Here is a 21,642-nt window from a genome sequence, read left to right as displayed (position 1 = left end):
GCACATCATTTGCTTTCCTGGAACTCAGGAGGTTGAAGCCATATAGACGCATGTTCTGAAATTTCCCCATTGTCGACTCCACAATCTCATGCTGACTAGTCTCTTTTCTTTCTTTTATCCAACGCTAATCCTTCTAGTCCTCTCCACCCCAGCTTTTTGAAGGAAGTGATATCTTGCTCTTTTTTTTTTTTTTTTTTAGGTCCAATAGACCAAATACAGTGCCATGAACATAGTTTGCACTTAACAAAAATTGTTGATTAAGTAGGTAGACTCGGAGGCTTCAGTCCTGTATATTAGTATTTTCAAAGTCTTGGCAGGAGAATTAGGATGTACATGTATAATGTAGAAGGAAATAGTCATTATTCAGGTTTTGGTGACTTCCAGACAGGCTCTTGAGAACCAAAAGAGAAGGCCTGGAGGAAGGCAGGGCCAGAGTCCAAGCCTTAATACTAGATCAGAAAGAGAACAAAGAAAGAGGCTGACAGCTCTGACCACCCAGTGGATGGGGGTCACCTGTAGTGGTGGAGTGAGGGGCACTGGAGTAGGGTCCGTCACCTGGATGTTCACAGCTCCAACTTTAGAGACCCCAATGCATCACCCTCTTCCTTTACTCCCTCTGCTTTTACTTCTGTTTTTTCTTCTCTTTCTCTATGTGTTTCACAATCAGTATTTTCTGAAGAGAGATAATATAATTAGGACAGTTATCATCTAACACTGAAGACACTTCCATATGTGGACACCTCAAAGTCTAAAGGGTCAGCCCATGATGACTCCTTCAGGTTTGACTGTTGACCCTGATCTAATTAGTGTGGTCAAGGTACACAAGACACTATTGTTGGCAACCACTGTGGAAGGAACTGTGGCTGGTTTCTCAAGGGGATGACTGGTGGGGCAGCTAGAATTTTACAGTTGCCATACCTATATGCCTTATGAAGTCTTGCATTAGAACTAAGCTAGGTCTACCAGATTTAGCAAATAAAAATATTGAATCCCCAGTCATATTTGAATTTCAGATAAATGACAAATAATATCAGATGCAATATTCAGGACATACATGTGCTACGATGGTGTTTGAGCGGCAGGCACACTGTTCACATTCTAGCCAAAAGAAAAGGGGGAAATGGCAAAGGGCCCACTCACTCCTGTAAAGGGCGCTTTCCTGAAGTAATACATTATGCTTAGCCTACTGATGGGTACTTGGTCGCATGGCCACATCTAACTAGAAGGGATGCTGGAAAAGTAATCTTTACGATGGACAGTCACACGCTCAGTTAAAAATCAAAGACTCTGTAACTGAGGAGGAAGGAGTGAGTAGATACGAAGGGTCAACTAGCTATCTGTGCGACAGATGTGATGGAGATAAAGGCATATTTTTAACATAAAACTGAATTGAGCTGGATTGAATATTACTATGCTGATAATGAGTTACAAAAACAAAAGAGGAATAAAAGACATATTTAAACGTTTTTTTTTTTTTTTTAAAACCAGGTCATTTTACAGAATAGAGATCCCTTTTAACAAAAATGGAAAACACAAGAGAAACATATATTTAAAATGTATTGAGTATATATAATTAAGTGCTCTAAGTAAGGTACTATCCAGATACCATAGGAATATGACACAGTTGCTAACCAAATCAAGTAGGTGACAGGGTAGGTTTCCTCCTCAAGACAGTACAGTTAACCACAGGTCTTTGCTTTTATTAATGTGAGGAAATAAAATGTCTGATATAGTACCCAGCAGATAATAAATGTTCAATAAACTGAGTAAATGCTTCGTAGTTTTACATATATTTTCAAACAGAAGAGTCATCTAGGATAGAGCAAATGGCAAACAAAAGTATAAAGGATGAGACTTACTGTGAAGATCAGTGAGAGAGGCTTTCTGCAGTGGTTACAGAAATCCACTGGCATGGATACCATCCTGTAGGCTGGCTCTGCTTGCCAGGCAGTGAGGAAAACCACTTAATTTGCTTTTCTTTGGAGGAGAGAGAGTGGGTGTTGGCTCACTGCACCCTTTTGGACTTCCTGGAAAACTGAATCTACAACAGAAGGAAAGAGAGGCAGCAGAAAGACACTGGAATAGAAGTCGAAGACAAAGATGCTCATGAACATCAGAGTTCTGGTGCTAGCCCAGCCATTCATAGCTTTCAGGCCACGGACAGTAAAGCAGCAGTAACTCAGTAAGGGAGCTCTGAAAGCCTGGCACATGCAAAGCACTCTAATTCCATTATCTCAACTTCAGGGTGGGGGATCAGAGAGGTGGAGGGGTAGAGAGTGGGTGCAGATAAGGTTGTCTAAGAGACAGCTCCTGCCTTTTATAGCAGGAGAAACAGACTAAGAACTAACTCTGGTGTAGTGAGAAAATGTGCTGGAGAGAAAGGCAACAACAGAGTGCTAGAAGTATGGGGGAAGAAAGATGAACTACAAAATAAGACTTTGGGATAATTTCTACAAGAAAGTGGGATTTGAGCTGGGCCTTGAGAGGTTACGTAGAATTCTAGCATTTAGGGAAGAGAGGACACTTTTTCAGGGAGAAGAAACAGCATAAACAAAGATGTGATGGACCGAATGTGAGGGGCACGATAGCTCAAGCTTTAGTGGACCGAGTATGGAATTTATTGGCCAGGGGAGCTGTAGGATGGTGACAAATTGTGGGGGCCTTCTCATCGTGGGTCCAAGATTTATGACTTTATCACTAAGACAGCCATTCAGAGTTTTAAACAGGGTTAAAGCAGGATAGGTCTGTGTTTTAGGGAGGTAGCCCTGGGGACAATGGACTGGAAAGGTCAAAGATCAGAGGTAGGGGAACCAGTTTTGAAACTGCTTTAATAGTCCAGAGAAGTGTGTAAATAGTCTCTCATGACAGAAAGAACACGGAGGTCTTGGAATAGGCCTTGGTTAGAGCGGAAATATTTAACAATTGCGCATCTAGGATGAGTTACTAACCCGAGTTTCGTGTCAATCTAAACAACAGAGGGAGGCTCTGTAAAAATGCTGCGTTTAATGCGGAGCAAGCGGAATAGTTGCGATGCAGCCTTCGCTTTGCATAGTAAACCACGCTCATTGGAGGAGGTTGAGGTTAGGCGTAGCTGTCAAAGGCAAAAGGAGGACGAGTAAGTTGTGAAGCGAAGAGAACACTGGTTACAGGGGCTCGTCGCAGGGGTGGACGGCAGTTCATTAGTGGGGACAGCGTGTGGACAGCTGTTCTTGTGAGCCCAGCTAGCTGTCCTTGTGACTCGTAGCAAGCTGCAGTTTGAAAAGCCCTTCACAACTCGCACCCTCACACCTCTCATAATATACTGCTAAAACTACATCGCAAGTTTGGCATGGAAAGTAAATCAACATGTGTAAAGTACCCCGTGGATGGTCGTTACTCAGGAAAAGCTATTTTAAAAGTTTCTCCCTTGCGGGATTGTGGCCCCTATGGCACCGTTCTGCAATTACTAGTTTTACCCGTCAGGCTCCCTTCCCGACCCGAGCGCCTCATCAGGACTTCTGAAGGATCACAGCGCAGGTGCCCGCATCCCCGGCTCTGGCACGAGCCTTGGCACACAGTAGGCCCGAAACAAAAACGTGTGAGCAAACAGGATAGGAGGGGTGAAGGCGGTGGGCGCGAAATGGGTTGGAGGGGGCGCACTGCGGCCAGCCCAGCTCCCCGGGTCGTGCCTACGGAGGTCACCCGTGCCAGAGCGCAGCGGGCACCGTCCCAATCGGGGGGACGCAGAGTCCCTTCTCCCGCGGGCGCGGGCTAGGGGACGGGGAACCCAAGGGAAATCCCCTTCGTCCGGGTCTTCAGGGAGGGTTCTCGCGAAATCCTAGCCCCTTCCCCTTCCCCGCTTCCTTGGGCCGGAGAAGCAAGGGCGCCTTTTCCAGAAGCCGCCGGGCCGGAGGCGGTGGCGGAGCGGGGCGGTCCGTCTCGGTGGGGGTAAGCGGGAGGGGGTGGAGGGAGGGGAGTTCATAAACTTTGTGATTCAGGCTCGGAGACCGCGGTGACACTCTGGTCTGCGCCGCGGGCAGGCCAGCCTCTCCGGCACCGGACGAGGGGGTGTCGCCCGAGAGAAGCCGCTGCAGGCTGCAGAGTCGCCGCCCGCGCCGCCCGCAGGGAGACCCCCGGCTGCCCACCGCGACCTCGCGCACTCGGACGGCGGAAGACATGCCCGAGGACACGGGCCTCTCCTTGCTGGAGCCGCTCAGCCTCCCCGGCCTGGCCCTGGCCGCGGCCCTGCTGCTCCTCGCCCTGTGCCTGGGCTCCCGGCGCACCAGGTAAGCGCCCGAGCCGCCGGGGCCACGCATGCGCCCTGGGCCGCGGGCCGCGCGCGACCCAGATGGCGAAGGGGGCCCTTCCATGATTTCCTGTGCCGAGCGCCAGAACTTGCTGCGGGGCACTGGCGTCTTCGGGGAGCGAGTGTGGTTACAAAGGCTTCTTCTGTCTCTTTCCCGTACATACACATGCATATTAAAGCGTTGGGACCGAACCGACTTGCTGCCTCAGCGTAGGTTGCGATAAACCCTAGGTTTGCTGAACGCATCAGGCATCACGCATGGCTTCCGCACAGACACGTTTTTGTGCCTTGTTGCTGTGAGTTGATGCTTTATGGCCTAGAATGCATAGTGTTTCAGGACGGAAATTTTCTTACGTTTCATTCAGTTAAAAGACAAATGTTTCAAGAAGATGTCAGTACATGGTATAAACAATGACTTTGGGTGCCTCTCTGTGCCTCAGTTTACCTAACCGTACCTCATTGGAATAATGAAATAATGGCTCTTACTTCATGGTATTTTTGTGAGTACTAAATGAGTTAATAGTGTGCATTTTGTGCATTTGTTCTATTATTTTTATCAGGACAAAACACACAATAATAACAACAAAACCCAGAAGCGTGTCACTTCTTTATCTGATTTAAAATGTGGAAGTAGAAACAGAGAAGTTCAAATAAAATCATTCACTTTAAATTTACTCGATTTTCCTCCTTTTTTCCGGGACATTTTTTTTTTTTTTTTTTCATACTACTGAGGTCTTTACGGCTTTTGAAAACCAAGCAAGTAAGTTTTTTTGGGTGATAATTGCTACTACTTATTGATATGTATTGGTACATATATGCGTATCAATTTTTATTTTGTTGATGTATATGATATTAATACATATACTTGTATATGTAAATATATATTGATACATGTATGTGTGTATGATATAGGTTCTCAACAGTTTTGGGAAAAATGGCGCCATTGTACTGCATACAAATATCTGCAGACGTTTCCAGAATGGACACAGATGAATACTCTAAAACAGAGTATTTGCTTTTTTTCGTTTTCAGAGATCTTCCTGGAATATGTGGTGCCCTCTCCCAGATTGCCTTTTCTAATAGGTGTGCTTTTGCTTTAGAGCCTAAGATGAGGATTTAAGACTCTTAAACTTCAGTGTTATGTGATTCTATACAGGTTCCATCTTCTTCTCTAGTCATAGTGTCAGCCAAAGCCAGTTAAGATGCACTTCTAGGTATGTCTTTAAAGAGGTGGTAGACAAGAAGACTATTTGTTCTATTGCCACTTTACATGCAGGGCAGGAACAGACAAGCTGACTAAGGCATTCTGGATCATTGAAGGTAATTGGGGTGAGAATGTGGAACTAAGACATTCTGGATCATTGAAGGTAACTGGGGTGAGTGTGGAACTTGGGGGAGACAGAAAGGCAAAAGGGCAAGGTAGGCTTTCTCTCCCAACATTTTGAGACAGGCTGATGTTTCTTGGTATCACTAAAACTTACTTTGCTGAGGTATTCATGCCATTGATTGCCAATTCCTTCATACAAGAAAGGCTCTATTTAGTGTTGCAAATCTATAGGACATTGCATTCTAGAGAAGTTTGATTGTACTGTATGTGGGTATATAAAAAATAGTTTCATTTGTCCCAGTACAAAGAGAGTAATGTTCTTTACTTCTGCTATTTCCTGTGTTTGGACCATTTACTCTAATGCTCTAGGAAAATGCTCTTTCTGATAATACTCTAAGATTGGAAACCACGGTTAAGAGTAGTCCCTTATATATTCTTAAGGTTTTTTTTATGTTCATACTAATATGAGTAAATGTTAATTAAAAGGGTAGGAAAATACACTGTATTGCAGCTTACTTTTTCCACTTTACATTTTTAGACACCTTCTATGTCAGTTTGTAGAAATCATTATTTGTAGTGATCGTATAGAGATACACCATACACACACACAAACATGGATATCTTTGGGCTTTTGTGGAAATATTTATGTAGGATCAAGGAGATGTTAACAAAATGCATGTGTGCTTTACATTTAAATAGATGTTGCCAAACTACTCTAAGTCCCAATTTATGTTACTACTAATGATCTACGTGTGTCAATTTCTCCATGTGTTGCCAGTACAAAATTATAAATCATTTTAATTTTGCCAATCTGATATCTAAAGAAAATAGAGCGTCATTTTTTATCCCAATTTTTATTTATTTATTTTTGAGAGAGTTTGGGTATCTTTAAAAGAAATAACAGGCTCTTACTTTCTTCTATAACTTCTTTATTTTCTATTGAGTTTTTTTCTATTTGATCATTATTTGCTCTTGTCTGATAGGAATTTTCACATTCTTTTATACTTGCTACAATTATTTTGACTATTTTAATTTGTATTTGTTTTCTATCCACATCAACTTATTTTAAAGAGATTTTACACTTAGATTATATTTTTATTCTCTTTTCATTTTCATCTTTTGCTCAATCATATCTGAAAAATTAGTAATACAGCATTCTATAGGAGTGCTGGATGCTCCAAAGTAAAAATTTACATGTTACTTACAAAATTGGTAAATATTGAAAAAATAGGTAAAAACCATCCCAGAGGTCATTTATTACCTTTGGCCACCTATCATCAACTCCACTTCTTTTGGCTACAGCACTCTGAATTCCTTTTGTGAAACTGTCTTTTCTTCTGTTGGATATGATATGGTGAGACTGTTAACTATTATAGAGGCCACTGCAGTAGTCCGCAGGACAGATGACAGTGACTGCTTGGAAATCTCCTCAGCTAAATACCTAAGTTCACCATTTACAACTTTTCTTTTCCACATAACTGCAGGACACAATTCAGCTAAGCTTTCTGCAACTATATGATAAGTTTTTCTTTTTCTCCACTTTCCCCTAACATGTTCTTCATTTCATATGAGCCCTCACCAGCAGTGTCTTTAACATTCATATTTCTACTAACAGTCTATTTATGATGATTTAAGTATTCTCTAGGACAATATATATATTCTTTACCGTGCTCCTTACTTTTTTCTGAGACCTCACCAAGAGAGTTGGTGACATCCATATTTTTACTAACCATCTGTTCCAGACTCTGCCCATTCCACTCTGTCCAATCCCAAAGCCACTTTTATATTTTTAGGTATTTGTTACAGCGGCATACCTCTTCCAGGTACCAAAATCTCTATTTTAGTTTCCTAATGTTGCTGTAACAAATCACCACAAATTTAGTGGTTTAAAACAATACAGGTTTATCCTCTTAAAGTTCTGCAGGTCAGAATTCTTACTGGGCTGGTGTCGAGGTGTCAGCAGGGCTGCATTGCTTCTGGAGGTCCTTCTGCTCCAATTCCCCTATTATAACATTTTGCATTAGTGTGGTACATTTGTTAACAATTGATGAACCGATATTGATACATTATTATTCAATAAAGTTCATAGCTTACGTTAGGGTTCACTCTTTGTGATTTACCTTCTGTGGGTTTTGACAAATGAGTAATGGAACGTATCCACCATTACAGTATCATGCAGAATAATTTCATGGCCCTAAAAATTCGCTGTTCTCTGACTTTTTTTCCCTTTCTTCCATCTAATCTCTGGCAACCACTGATCTTTTTGCTATATCCCTAGTTTTGTCTTTTTCAGAATGTCATGGAGTTGGAATCATATTATATGCAGCCTTTTCAGATTGGCTTCTTCTACTCAGCAATATGCATTTAAAGTTCCTCTGTGTCTTTTCATGGCTTGGTAGCTCATTTATTTTTATTACTCAATGGTTTTTCATTGTATAAATGTACCACAGTTTGTTCACTCACCTATTGCAAGATTTCATGGTGTCTTCCAAGTTTTGGCAATTATGAATAAAGCTGCTATAAACATTTATGTGCAGGTTTTTGTGTGGACGTAAGTTTTCAACTCATTTGGGTAAATATCAAGAAAAACCATTGCTGGATCATATGCTAAGAGTATGTTCAGTTTTGTAAAAAAATTGCCAAACTGTGTTTCAAAGTGGCTGTACTATTTTGCAGTCTTATCAGCAGTGAGGGTTCCTGTTGCTCCACATCCTTGCTAGAATTTGATGTTGTCAGTGTTTTGGATTTCAGCCATGCTATTAGGTGTGTAGAGGCATCTCCTTGTTGTTTTTATTTGCAATTACCTAATGAAGTATGATGTTGGGCATCTTTACATATGATTGCTTGCCACCTGTATATCTTCGTTGGTGAAGTGTCTGTTCAGATCTTCGGCCCATTTTAAAAATTGTTTTAAATTTTGTTTAAAATTTGTTTTCTTATTGTTGAGTTTTAAGATTTCTTTGTATGTTTTGGATACCAGTCCTTTGTCAGATATGTGTTTTGCAAATATTTTCTCCCCGTCTGTGACTTGTTTTTTCATTCTCTTAGCAATGTCTTTTGCAGAATAGAAGTTTTACATTTTAATCAACTCCAACTTGTCTACTTTTTTCTTTCATGGATTGTAATTTTAGTATTGCATCTAAGAAGTCACTGCCATGTTTTTCAACTCTCACCCCCCCTTAAGTGTTTTCCTGCTTTCTACTGACCTTCATAGGTCTCTTATTATCTGAAGTAAGTGTGATTCAGTTTAGAGTTATTTTGCATATTCTTCTGACGAGAAGCAGCTTCATATATCTGCAAGAGCATTAAGCATTTCTGGGTTTGAATCTAAGCTCCCTTTTTTACTTCTTTTGTGATCCTGAACAAAGTATTTAGTTTCTTTGAACCATAATACATCAAATACCTACCAGTATTAGATACTAAGGGTCTTCAGAAAGTTCATGGGAAATATATATTATGCAAAAAAGCTAGATTCAAAATTTTTTTGTCCCCAAATAAATTCATACTAATTTGTTATGACATGCCTGGACAGGATCTAGTTTAAGGCACTAAGAAGGATAAGACATCAGTTTAAAAACAGCCTCTATCAGACAGAGAACATGAATTCTGCTAAAACTGAAGCAAGAACAAAAATCAAATTTATGGTGAAGCTTGGGTGGAAGAACGGTGAAATCATTGATGCTTTATGAAAGGTTTATGGGGACAGCGTCCCAAAGAACTCAGCAGTTTACAAATGGATGACTCATTTTAAGAAGGGCTGAGACTATGTTGAATATGAAGCCTGAAGTAGCAGATAACCCACATCAATTTGCAGGGAAAAAATTAATCTTGTTTGTGCTCTAATTGAAGAGGGCTGATGATTAACAGCAGAAACAAGAGACCATAGACATCTCAATTAGTTAAACTTACACAATTCTGACCGAAAAATTAAAGTCCAGAAAACTTTCTGCTTGATGGGTGCTAAAGCTGTTGTGCCCAGATCAGCCTCACACAAGAGCTGAGCTTTCAATGGAAATTTTAATCAAGTAGGATCAAGATCCTGAAGCATTTATATGAAGAATTACGTATTAGTCCATTTCTGTTGCTTACAACATGAATATCTGAAACTGGGTACTTTATAAGAAAATGAAATTTATTGCCTACAGTTTCAGAAGCTAGGAAGTCCGTAGTCCAGGGAACACATCTGGTGAGTCTTCTTTAGTGGTGGCTTTACAGCAATGCAGGGGTCTCACGTGGCAGAAAATGGTGAAGCAGAGAGATAATAACCTCTCATGTGATCTTCTTTTACAGCCCTTAGAACCACACTCCTGACCCCCATTGTTACTCTATTCACTGAGGCACGGTCCTACAATCTAATCACCTCTTCAGAGCCCCACCTTTCAATTACCATAATAGGATTTCCCACCCCTCCAACAGTCATAATGGGGATCAGATTTCTAATACATGAAACTTGGGGGACACAATTAAGGCTTCAATGAGTTTGGGGGAGATATTTAATCCACTACAAATTATAATAGGAGATGAAATGTAGCTTTACCAGTATGATCCTGAAGACAAAGCACAATCAAAGCCATGGCTACCAAGAGGTGGAAGAGGTCCAGTCAGGGCAAAAATGGACCACTCAAGAGCAAAAGTCATGGCAACAGTTTTTTGGGGGTGCACAAAGGATTTTGGTTGTTGACTTTCTGGAGGGCCAAAGAGTGATAACATCTGCTTATAAGAGTGTTTTAAGAAAGTTAGTCAAATCTTTAGCAGGAAAATGCCAAGGAGACCTTCACCGGAGAGTCCTTCTCCATCATGACAATGTTCCTGCTCGTTCCTCTCATCAAACAAGGGCAATTTTACAAGAGTTTCAATGGAAAATCATTAGGTATCCACCTTACAGTCCGGACTTGGCTCCTTTTGACTTCTTTTGTATCCTAATCTTAAAGGATATCCAAAAAAAGGGTACCCATATTTTTTTAGTTAACAATGTAAAAAAGACCACACTTACATGATTAAATTCCCAGGAACCTTAGTTCTTTAGAGATAAAATAAATGGCTGGTATCATCACTTACTTGATGGAGTATATGTTAAATAATAAATTTTGCATTTTTTTTTACTTTTAATTCCATTTTTCCATGAACTTTTTGAAGTCCCCTGGTACATACTGGGTGCTTGATGTATGGAAGTTGTTGTACTGAGACTCTTGTTAAAGAACCTGTGGCATCTAGAGAATTCTGATTTTGAGTTATTATATAATAGCCATTGAGACTCTAGTCAGCTGTTTACTATAGCTATCAAATGGCAAAAAGGTAGACTGAGAAATGTTTTCTGTCAGTGGTTCTCAACTAGTGGAAGTGCTGTCATTGTGGGCGTTACAGAATTTTCAAGGAACTTAGTATGTGTTATTTTTTAATTTCTGTGTCCACTTCCTTTTCTTCTGAGTCCTGTTGTCTCTACTTGCCTTCGCTATCAGTTTCCTATTCAGCAAGATAGAAGTAATTTTGGATCATAGTAAATAGCTTCCACCAGCAAATATCTCTGAGGCAGTATTGTTTGACTATTGTATTTGCAAGGAATTTTCTATTGCAGTGCTTCCCAAACTAGCTGAAAGAAAGAGAGCCCAGATGCAGGGCACCGTTCAAGCTTTATTAAAGGAAAAGAGTCTGCAGGGGCAGCCCAGGGCTGCCCTCAAAATGGGGGACAGCACCAGGTGTGGGGGTGGTAGAGCTTATATAGGGTGCCAAGGGTTGGCTGATACCATCAAGGGGGGCCATTATGCTAATGTGGAAACTATGCGACCAGGGTGGAGAACTGTGCCCTTGCAGAAGCAAAAGGGTTTCTGTTTAAGCCAGGAGGCTTCTGTAAAGGGAAGCGGGGAGGGGTTTGGTGCTGGAGTGGAATTCAAGGCCAGCAGCTATTTTGTGCTTATTGTGTGCACAATGGTCCCGGTCACGTCCAAGATCCACTAGCTGTGATGAAAGACTAGTTTTTTGTTTGTTTTGTTTTAATTTTCATCTCTCAAGGACTGTACTTTGGTAAATTAAAAAAAATTATAAAATAACATTTAAAAATGATACAAACCCAAGAGGGTTTTATTATTATATTTAGCAAACATAAAATTGTTCTGTCAAATTGGTCTAAAAGTTTCTAAATGTTTACTCTCAGGCTTTGCATTTATCTCTTTTGCATACAGGCAATGAGAACGTTTGCGGCTTGCACCAGTCAGGACTACGCTTTGAGTAACACTGATCTTGTGAAATGTTGTTCAGCCTGCATGTTTTTTGAGCAAAGTCTTCTTTGGAAGCAGGAATAATCTTACCATTTGTAATTGAGCTCATGAGGTAAAGTTCAGAATGCGGGCATATCATGGGCAACCTGGATTTGAAGGCTTAGAAGGCAGTTGGCTTTCACAGTCCCTTTTCTTCTAGTTTCTCTTTGGAAAAAAAAAAAAAAGTGGTATGGGTTTCCTTCCTTATTTCATCCCTCTCCCCCAACACATATATCCCCACACCCCCAAATACTGTAATTGATAAGAAATAAGATTAAAATGCTAAGATAAATTTTAGTCAAAGTAAGAATTAAATGATTTTTTTTGAGTTGTAAGATGTTAGGGTTACATAGATAATGAGTTGTTTTGAAATGTTGATTTGTTGACATCACTGTATCACATAAGTCAGTTCTTTCTCTTTCTAATTGCTTAATTACTCCCAAATAAGACCCATGGTGCTCTGGATCCTCATGTTACCACGGCCTAGAGAACTAGGCATCATCATTAGTTGATGTTTTTCTTTTTTCTTCCCCTTTCCTCATAATAAAATATAGGAAAAGTATGTGAGCAAAGTATGAGCAAAAGTATGAGAGCAAGGTCATTTTCTACTCAAGAATATGCTGAATTTAACAAGTGAATCTTTGTGTTTTCACAGTGATGACAGGAAGATCTCCAGGCACATTTGTGGCTCTTGATTAAATGGTGAATTAGTTAGGTACTGTGCCACACTTTCCTTTATTAAGCCCAGAGTTTGGATTGGTCTTGTTGCCATTTGATACAGATTTCTGGCTTGCTTTACTATTTTACTTCGCAACTTAAATAAAATAAAAAAGGTTCTAAGGTACAGACTATTCCTATTGTGCAATAAGGGCTCTGAAAAATAAATATTTTGCTCTCTATTTTGCACATTATTCAATGGGTCATGGGAAAGTCGGGACTGCTAACTGGGTCAACATCAAAGATTGCTCAATTCTGTAATCACTTTCTACTGATAGATCCTGGCTATCCCTTTAAATATATCATCTGTTTGTTATAGCAGAAAAACAACTCAGAAGTTTTCTTGGATTAGTGTAAATTACTTTTCTCTATCAGAATACAGTCGTGTTGCTTGACGATGGGGATATGTGTCATTAGGCAATTTCATCATTGTTGCATTCATCATAAAGTGTACTTACACAATCTTACATGGTATAGCCTTCTGCACAACTGGGTTGTATGGTATAGCCATTATAATCATATGAGACCACCATTGTGTATATAGTCCATCACCAACCAAAACATTATTATGCAGCACATGGCTGTAAAATCTTGGAGTGCTTGCTTAGTAATGTGGGCAGTGTCTTAATTAGCTCTTTCTGCTATAACAAAATATCACCAACTAGGTGACTAATAATCAAAAGAAATTTGTTGCTCACAGTTCTGGAGGCTGGGAAGTCCAAGATTAAGGTGCCAGCTGATTCGGTGTCTGGTGAGGGCCTGTTCGTTACAGATGGCAACTTCTCACTGTGCCCTTACATGGTGGAAGGGGCAAAGGAACTCTCTTGGGTCTCTCTTATAAGGGCACTAATCACATTAATGAGGGCTCCACCCTCACGACCTCATCACTTCCTACAGGCCCTACCTCCTAATACTATCACCTTGTGGGTTAGGATTTCAACATATGAATTTAGGGGGACACAAACATGCAGATTATAGTCAGCAATTTGTATATATGAAGTCTTCATGGCTTGGTCTTTCCCACTATTGGGACTTCCTTGTAGAAAGCAGTGTAGCGTAAGGTAAAGAGCATGACTATGTAGGTAAAATGAACCTGTATCCAAAATTCAGCTCGACCCGTTACAATGATGACTTGTGAGAGGATGATAAGGGAAGACAGAAATGAACAGGGTTGAGGCCGTACTATGTGCTAGGCTCTGTGCCTAGATATTTTACATATATGAGTATTGTTTCATTTAATCTGTTAAAGAGACAACTATTATTAAACAATTTTCAAAAGAGACTAAAACAATGAGAGATCAATGAATTTGCCTAAAGCATAGTGCTACTCAGGAGTAGAACTGGGTGTTTAGTTCTTGATCCATTAGAGCTGTAGTGAACAGAATAAAGCCCTTTCAATTCCAGAGATATCCACATTTTAATCTGCAGAACCTGTGAATATGTTAGATTATATGGTAACAGGGAATTAAATTTGCAGAAGGAATGAAGATTGCTAATCGCTAACCTTAAAATAGGGGATTATCTTGGATTATTTGGGGAAGCCCAGTGTAATCACAAGGGTCATTAAAATTGGAAGAGGAGGGAGAACAGGAGGTCAGAGTGATGTGATGTGAGAAAGACTCGACTTTTGCTGGGTTTGAAGATGGATGAAGAATGAAGGAGTCCATGAGCCAAAGTATGTGGACAGTCTTTAGAAGCAGGAAAAGGCAAGGAAACATTTTCCTCTGGAGCCTCCATAAAGGAACACAGCCATACCTATCCTGCCAGTACCATGATTTTAGCCCAGTAAGATCCATTTTGGTCTTCTGGCCTACAAAACTGTAATTTAAGCCACTAAGTTTGTGTAATTTGTTACAGCATTCATAGAGAGCTTACATAACAGCCATATCACCCATGCTCTTTGCATTAAACTACTCTTCCTCTTGCAAAAAGATTCAAAGGGTGAGACAGATTGGGCCTTGGCTGACTTTGCTGCTTGCCCATGAGGAAGAGGATAGAAAATGAGCATTTCTAAATATTCAGTGCTTCATTTCTATGCTAACACATAATAGTCTGAGAATTTTTGGTCCCAAATGTAACAGGTTATCATGTGCTGTTCATCAATGTCTCTCTTCCTTATCCATCAATTCACGAGTAAGTTCTGAGTGTTTATTATGTAACTATGAACTCCACAAATCTTTACAATTTCTATGTAAATAAGACATAGGCTGGAGGCATTGAGGCCCAGGTATGATTTGGTTAGATTTCTTCTTGCACAGATTTGGCATAAGCACCTACTTACTGTTGCCTGCAGCCTGGACGAGGAAGCTAGGATGACTTTGAGAATCTGAAGGTATCTAAGGGAATGGAGCTGTACTTCACTGATTTTCCAAAAATAGCAGAGCAGAGAGATTCATCAGGTGTAGAGGAAAAATTAATAGCTTATTGTAGGAGAATGTTTTTGTGCTTTATCTAAAGTAAAATCCCATTGAAACTACACCAAATTACTATTCTGTGAAAGGCAAAGGACAAAATTATAGAAAGCTACTTTTCTGAATATGAGAAGGTGACATCTATTATATCATGCATTTTTATAGCTGAAGTGCTCATTTTTATGGCTTTGGCCTTTTTTTTTTTTTTTTCAAAAAAGAAGTATTTGGGATGAGATTTTTTTTTTTGTCTATAGGAAAGAAGAAAGGATTAATTAATTCCTTAATTGCTTAATATTAAAATTAATAGAAATTTTAACAAAAGCACAGCCATAACAGGATTTAAATTCATTGTCATTTCTCCTCATGACTTCATTCTAAATAGTTGATATTAATGAAGAGGAAACTTTAGAAGCTTTACTTTAGTTTTAGCCCCTAGCACAATATCTGGCGTTGAGCAGGTTCTCTGTGAATATTTGTCAGTAGAATGAAGGATGAATGATTGAATGAATGAATGGCTAGTGTGGTGCAATAATTGTTGTTTTTCCACTATGAATGTTTGACAAAGTTCTGTATATTGGTATCAAATTATACAAACTGCATACACAAATGATACCTAATGTCATCCATATCAAGTTTTCCACTGCTTCAATTAAAAAGTTAAGATTTTATAAGGAAATGTTTACGTATTATGAATATTTATAAATGAAGAACATAGGGTACATTGATTATTCTTTAGAATAGACCTAGCTGGAAACACAGTCACTGAAGTCCAGTCAACCACCAAAATTCCTGCTTTTGAATATTCAGAGTTTAAAGATATGCATTGTTAACTATCAGGTTAACAATGCATATCTTTCAGGTTAAAATTGTTAACTCTCAGGCTAACAATTTTCTGGCTAGGTACTGGATGTGTATAACTGCACTTAAGATTCCAATCCCTAGGTCAGGTGGACTGTGTGCTTTAACAGTCAGAACCCCTTTGTGAAAGGGCTGAGCTTGTTTTTGGCAATCATATAGAATTACACACATGTTTGGTCCTCAGTACACTTAAAACAAATAATGGTAGAATGAATACTCGTAAATCATTAAAGAGAAGAGGTTTTCTGCTTGAAAAATCAAAGTTGTCCTGGTTAAAGAAATGCTTTGTATTAGCCGTACCTTTGAACTATGAACATCCAAACCATTTTATCCCAGGAAGACAAGTGGCTTATGATTTAGTCACATCCAGGGAGAACTTAGTGTCGTGGTATTATATTTTGGTAGTGCTATCCTTCTGGGCTAGAATGTGAAAGGATAATTAGTTTGGATGACAGATATTAGGGTTAGCTACTCCAGTATTGTTTATTTCTTTCTCTATTTTTGTGTATTGAATATATAGTAGTATAGAATTGTTTTTGGCTTATTACAGTGACAAGCAACACTTCTGAGCATTTCCTGTGTGCCTTGTAGGCACAGAGGCAGGCGCTTTATGTTCATTATTATATTGAATTTTATTGGATCCCTCTTCACAATTAATTTTCTCATTTTACAAAGCAAAAATGAAAGTATGAAGATATAATATGAACTAATAATAAAAGTATTAAGATCTAATACAATTTTGAAGCATTTCTAGAAGAAATCTAACTAATATACAAATATATATCTGGATTTAAAAAAAAGAATAGATTGAGTCTAAAAGAAGCAAGCAAAACTTGTCTGCTATCTTGCTGTTGCACTAGATTGTGGGAGAGCCACATTTGATGGAAAACATGAGCAAATATCTCTTTTTCCTTATACCACTTACTGGATTTTGCACCAACTTACTTGCTGGCTCAAAAGAGGATTTGGGGTTCACTGTGTGCCAGACTGCCCCATGTTCAGATGCAACAGAGAGCAGGACAAAATGCAGACCCCTGCCTCGTGGCACAGGGTAGTGGCCAGGCAAAGAGTCACACTTTAGTCTTTCTGAAAACTTGTAAAATTTGATTCAAGATCACTGTTTTCTAGAGGAAAGCCATGTTGAAGGAACCTGGAATCAAAGGGGAAGGATATTGTCACCCTCTGAGAATTAATTGAAGACAGTTTAGAGTGTTTCCCATTTTAAAATCCTTCCTAAATGGATTATGCAAGCTGCTGCACATGTCATCACTGTAGTTACTATTGCACTTAGAGAAGCAGCAATTAAATATTGAATGAGAAAGTGTTACAGACAGTTGAAATATTATTTGATGTAGCAAAGTGTAGTGGCTCCTGATAAGTCTCTTGAATGCTTTCAGGTCTGTAGTGAACTTTTAATCTTGCTTTGGCTCTTGAATGACCTTTTTCACATAGGCAAAAAATTTTAGCACCGTATACAGAACGTGTGACTTTGCCCTTATATTTCTTTGCAGTCATATATGCAACTCCTTTCCCTATACATGCAGTGTATGTGCATGTATGTGTATGTGTATGTATATATACATATACATATATGTATACACACATATGTATAAATATATATGTGTATATATTTCAAACTAGTTCTACCCTTTTTGCTTGTCAGTGTGTTGTACCATATGGTGTAGAGCATCATGCCAAAAGATAAAAATATTTCTAGAGCATATGAAATTACCAGTCAACTGAAGAAGAGTAAAGACTTCTGACCAAAGCATTTGTGACTCTGATGTATTTGTCGGCAGTAGTACATGGCTTAATACCCATAATTCTAAAAAGAGGACACATTTTAAAGTTAAAATGCCTCTTACTTTTTAAGGGAAAAAAATCTAAAATTAAAGTTTTGAAAATTTTATTTTTTCTGTAGAAATTGATTCAAATCAGTGTTTTCCTTCTATATCAAATTCTCTATATCCGTTTATGAAACTTGCTCCTCTTATTTAATCTCTAGAGTTACGTGCAGTTTGGATATTTAAATTTGCAAAAGCAGAGTCTTTGTGTTGTCGATCACGTGGCTACTACACAGTTTTTCTAACTTGTTCCATGGGTGGGATCTTTCAACCATAAAGAAAGGTACAGATGATCAGATTCCACAGCATTCCTAGGGTCTATGGAATAAAAATATAATAACAATATGATTTAAGGCCGTTTCTTCTCATCAATAAGTAATGAAGAGTTTGCAGGTGGTCCATAATATGCCTTATTGTTCTACTCAGATTTTATTTATTTTAGGTCTCAAGTAGACCTGCATTTCTTTGTGCCATATTGAATATTGTTTTCAACTACTTAATTAAACAAAAATGGGAAAAACTTTAATTTCCTAGCTAAGGATTGAGGATATTTTTTACTAGAGATATAAACTATCACTTAAAATAAAGTAAGCGCTGTTGCCATAAAATTTCTGGGTAGCAACTCTTTAACAGAGCTTATGTTATGTGACAAAAATCCAATCTTTTCATGCTATGATTATTCACCTTCTTTTGTATTTATTTATTTTTCGTTTTGTTGGTGGCTGGCCGGTAGAGAGATCTGAACCCGTGACCTTGATGTTATAAGGCTGCACTCTAACCAACTGAGCTAACCAGCCAGTCCAACCTTCTTTTGTCTTTAATAGCTTCTCATAACTGTATTTTTTTTTTTTTTTAACAAAATAACTCTACCTGGGCTTTGTTTTTATAGGATGAGTCTAGGATATAATAGTCTCGTGTAGGGAAGAAAAGATTTCTTCACCTATTTCTATGTTTCCCATGGCTGAGCCCCCAAAAACAAAAGACAGATTTAGAAAAGAAAAGCATACAAATTTATTTAATGTAAGTTTTATGTGACATGGGAACCTTCAGAAATGAAGACCCAAAGGAAACGGATATTCTGTGTATTTTTATGTTAAGTTTGATGAAGAGAGGACAGTTGTGCAGAAGTATGATAGGACAAGGGGGTATGACCTGATGGTAATGAACTGGAGGAACTTAGCAAGGCCTGTTCACATTCTTCTTGGCATCTAGGTGTCTTTGAGTATAAAGATTTTTTAACTCTGGGTATAAAGAAGGTACCTCTGGATGAAAGTATTATGATCTGCTTTAGAGGAAGGTCAGCTAGGTTTTATGGTCTGCTTCCGGGGAGAAGGGGCGAGGGGAAGGTGAGTGACCTTCCTGCTTCTGCTGTTTTCTCAAATGCCAAGATGCCACATTTTGGAGTCATGTGTCCTGAACCTCATTACTTGTAGAGTGCATCTTAGTGAGTCCTCTCCTCTTTGGTGACTTACATTTGAACCCTGCTATATTGCAATGCACTTTTTAGTCAGTAGTTGCCTTACCTTGAGACAAATACAGATTTCAAAAATGTTCAAGCAAAGTCTTACTCCAGAAGCATCTGCATATTCTATTTATTCTTTTGGTTTTCCTTTGATCACTGGAGACCTACTGGAGAGCAATATATTTGGTCCAAAATGTAAGTTACTGAAATTTAGTGCGTAGGAAGAAATGTTCTTAGTTATACTGCATCAGAAGATGTGTGTGAATTGTGTTTCACCTTAAAGGTAACTGTAATATTTTTAAAGGCCTTGCCTTTCTTTTTTAGGTGCTAAAGTGACTGCTTTGTGTCACTTTCCTCAATCTGCTTCAGTGGGACTAAGGAACTCGATTTTGTCTTCTTTTAAAACATGCTTACTTGAAAAGAAATGCTGGCCAAACACATGAAGTTAAATAGAGCCAAAAAGTGAAATAGTGTCAGTATTTTGGACTCAAAACGTTGCTTTTTTTTTTTTTTTTTTTTTTAATAAAAAACACATGATTGAAGAGTCTCCAGCGCTACATTTATATGATAGTGCAAGAGGGCTTGTAAGTATTTTAGGATGATGTTCAAATCTGTAGGACATCTCATGACCAATGTAACACATTTATAATGATGCTAGATTATTTATTCTCCCCAAATTAGTTGTTCTTTATTTGTCAACTTCAAAGTTTTGTAACTGTATTTCGAGTATGCATAGATTTATTTGCAAATCCACCTCCCTCAGAACAGATAATTATCAGTAAAAGGAAAAGCAAGAAAGAAACATGCAGAGACATTGTCTCTGTCACAGGGGGCTTTAGAAAAGGACCCCGGAATGTTGACTACATCCAGAGCTATATCCCTGTGCCTATTTTCTGCAGGGCCTCTGAAGCATTTCTAAGATAAGATAAAGAAGATCCCATGGCAGTAAGCACTTTCCTTTTCTGACTGCTTTTTCCAAGCCTTCCTTGGAATACTACTTATAGCCAGGTCATGAAAAAAAAAATAAGAATACTCATCCCGTTGAAGGAGAAAAAACTAAGACCATGATATTTATGAAATTAGCAACAATGAAACTCCCACAGCAGAGGAAATGGCATGATGACATTTGCCATTAACCTTCTCTGAGCCTCAATTTTCTCATCTATAAATGACGCTGGACTTAGATAATCATTTTGGAATAATATGATTCTACAAGGACATTCCATTCTCAAATTGACCCCCAAGCATATATATTTCAGCTATACACAACATGCCTGTCCTCCAACACACCATGCTTTTTTCCGTCTCCATTGCAATACCCTTCTTTCTGCCCTTTTGGATTCCACATAAATGCTCTACCTCTGCGGAACTTTTTTCAGCTCTCTCCCAGGTAAAGTTCACTGTCTCCTGCCTCCCCAGTACCTCAGAATTTACATCACAATGTATTATAATTATCAGTTGATACACATCACCGCTCTGGCCAGCGTGTCAGCAACTAGTATGAGAATCAGGGTCTACTTTTTATTAATCTCTGGGTCCTCAGAACCTAGAAAAATGTCTGGTACATTGTAGGTCATTGTAAGTAATACGTTAATAGTTAAGACAAATAACTATCCTTAAGTAAAATCAATACTCATCATAACATGGGAAACAAAGCCTGTGGACAATTTTCTTTACAGACATTACTAGTTCACAAAATGCTAAAAAACCTGATGTACACAGTTTCCTATATAGAATATGTAAGTCAGAGCTGATCTGGTCATTGGGAATTCACCTGGACCACTTGTTAAACAACAAGAATAATTTTTGGACCCAGCATATTAGGATCACAAGACCATGAATCCCAGAGTGAGTTCAGGGCCATGAGTAACATCTCATTCCTGTTTCTGAGAATTACTGAAAGTTTTTTTTTTTTTTTTTTTTTTTTTTGATGGGATTGGCTAAGGATATTTGGAACTTTAAATCGGGGACAAGAACTCAGACCAGATCAGAGCTTTGTTCAGAGACAAGAAGGCCATTTATAAAAACAATTTGGATGAAACTCTTGTTAAAAAAAAGGAAACAGAGATGGTGAGGCATTTGACCATCCATATTTACACTTGTTCTGAATACATCAAGTGGTAATATGGCAGAATGCTTAAGAGAAAGGGCTTTGGCATCAGAGAGATAAGGAGAAGTTGAATACTAGCTCCACTACTTACTTGAGGTAAGACTTCCCAGAAGGTATTTTACCTCTAAGGATAGAAGCAGTTTTGGAGGCAGATGGATAATTTTAAAAAGATTTTATTGGTTGGACCCTTGAAGGAAAGTAAATATGTACTATTCAGTAAACACTTACGGAACTTCTGTAGTATGGAAAAACCTGAGGTGGGTAGAAAGCAGAATAAGCTTCAGTTTCTGTCCCCATGAAGTTTATAGCTGAGTTAGGAAGACATGTATAAATAGGTCTCAATCTACTAATGTTCCCACTTTCCTGCTCTGTTA

The 21,642-nt window shown here is 38.8% G+C and overlaps 1 protein-coding gene across 1 annotated transcript in view; it reads left to right on the top strand.

Annotated features, from left to right (window-relative positions):
* The first annotated feature begins 4,017 nt into the window (after window positions 1–4,017).
* The window catches only part of LOC134364033 (cytochrome P450 7B1), a 191,842-nt gene continuing 174,217 nt past the window's right edge, over window positions 4,018–21,642 (top strand). The window contains exon 1 of the mRNA XM_063079938.1: window positions 4,018–4,265. Within this exon, the coding sequence (XP_062936008.1) occupies window positions 4,156–4,265 (110 nt within the window). The 5' untranslated portion in view covers window positions 4,018–4,155. The remainder of the gene's footprint in view (window positions 4,266–21,642) is intronic.

Source organism: Cynocephalus volans, chromosome 15 (assembly GCF_027409185.1).
Source record: "Cynocephalus volans isolate mCynVol1 chromosome 15, mCynVol1.pri, whole genome shotgun sequence".
Classification (NCBI taxonomy): domain Eukaryota; kingdom Metazoa; phylum Chordata; class Mammalia; order Dermoptera; family Cynocephalidae; genus Cynocephalus; species Cynocephalus volans.
Note: the sequence above shows the minus strand (reverse complement) of the source record. Positions and strands in the feature narration are given on the sequence as shown.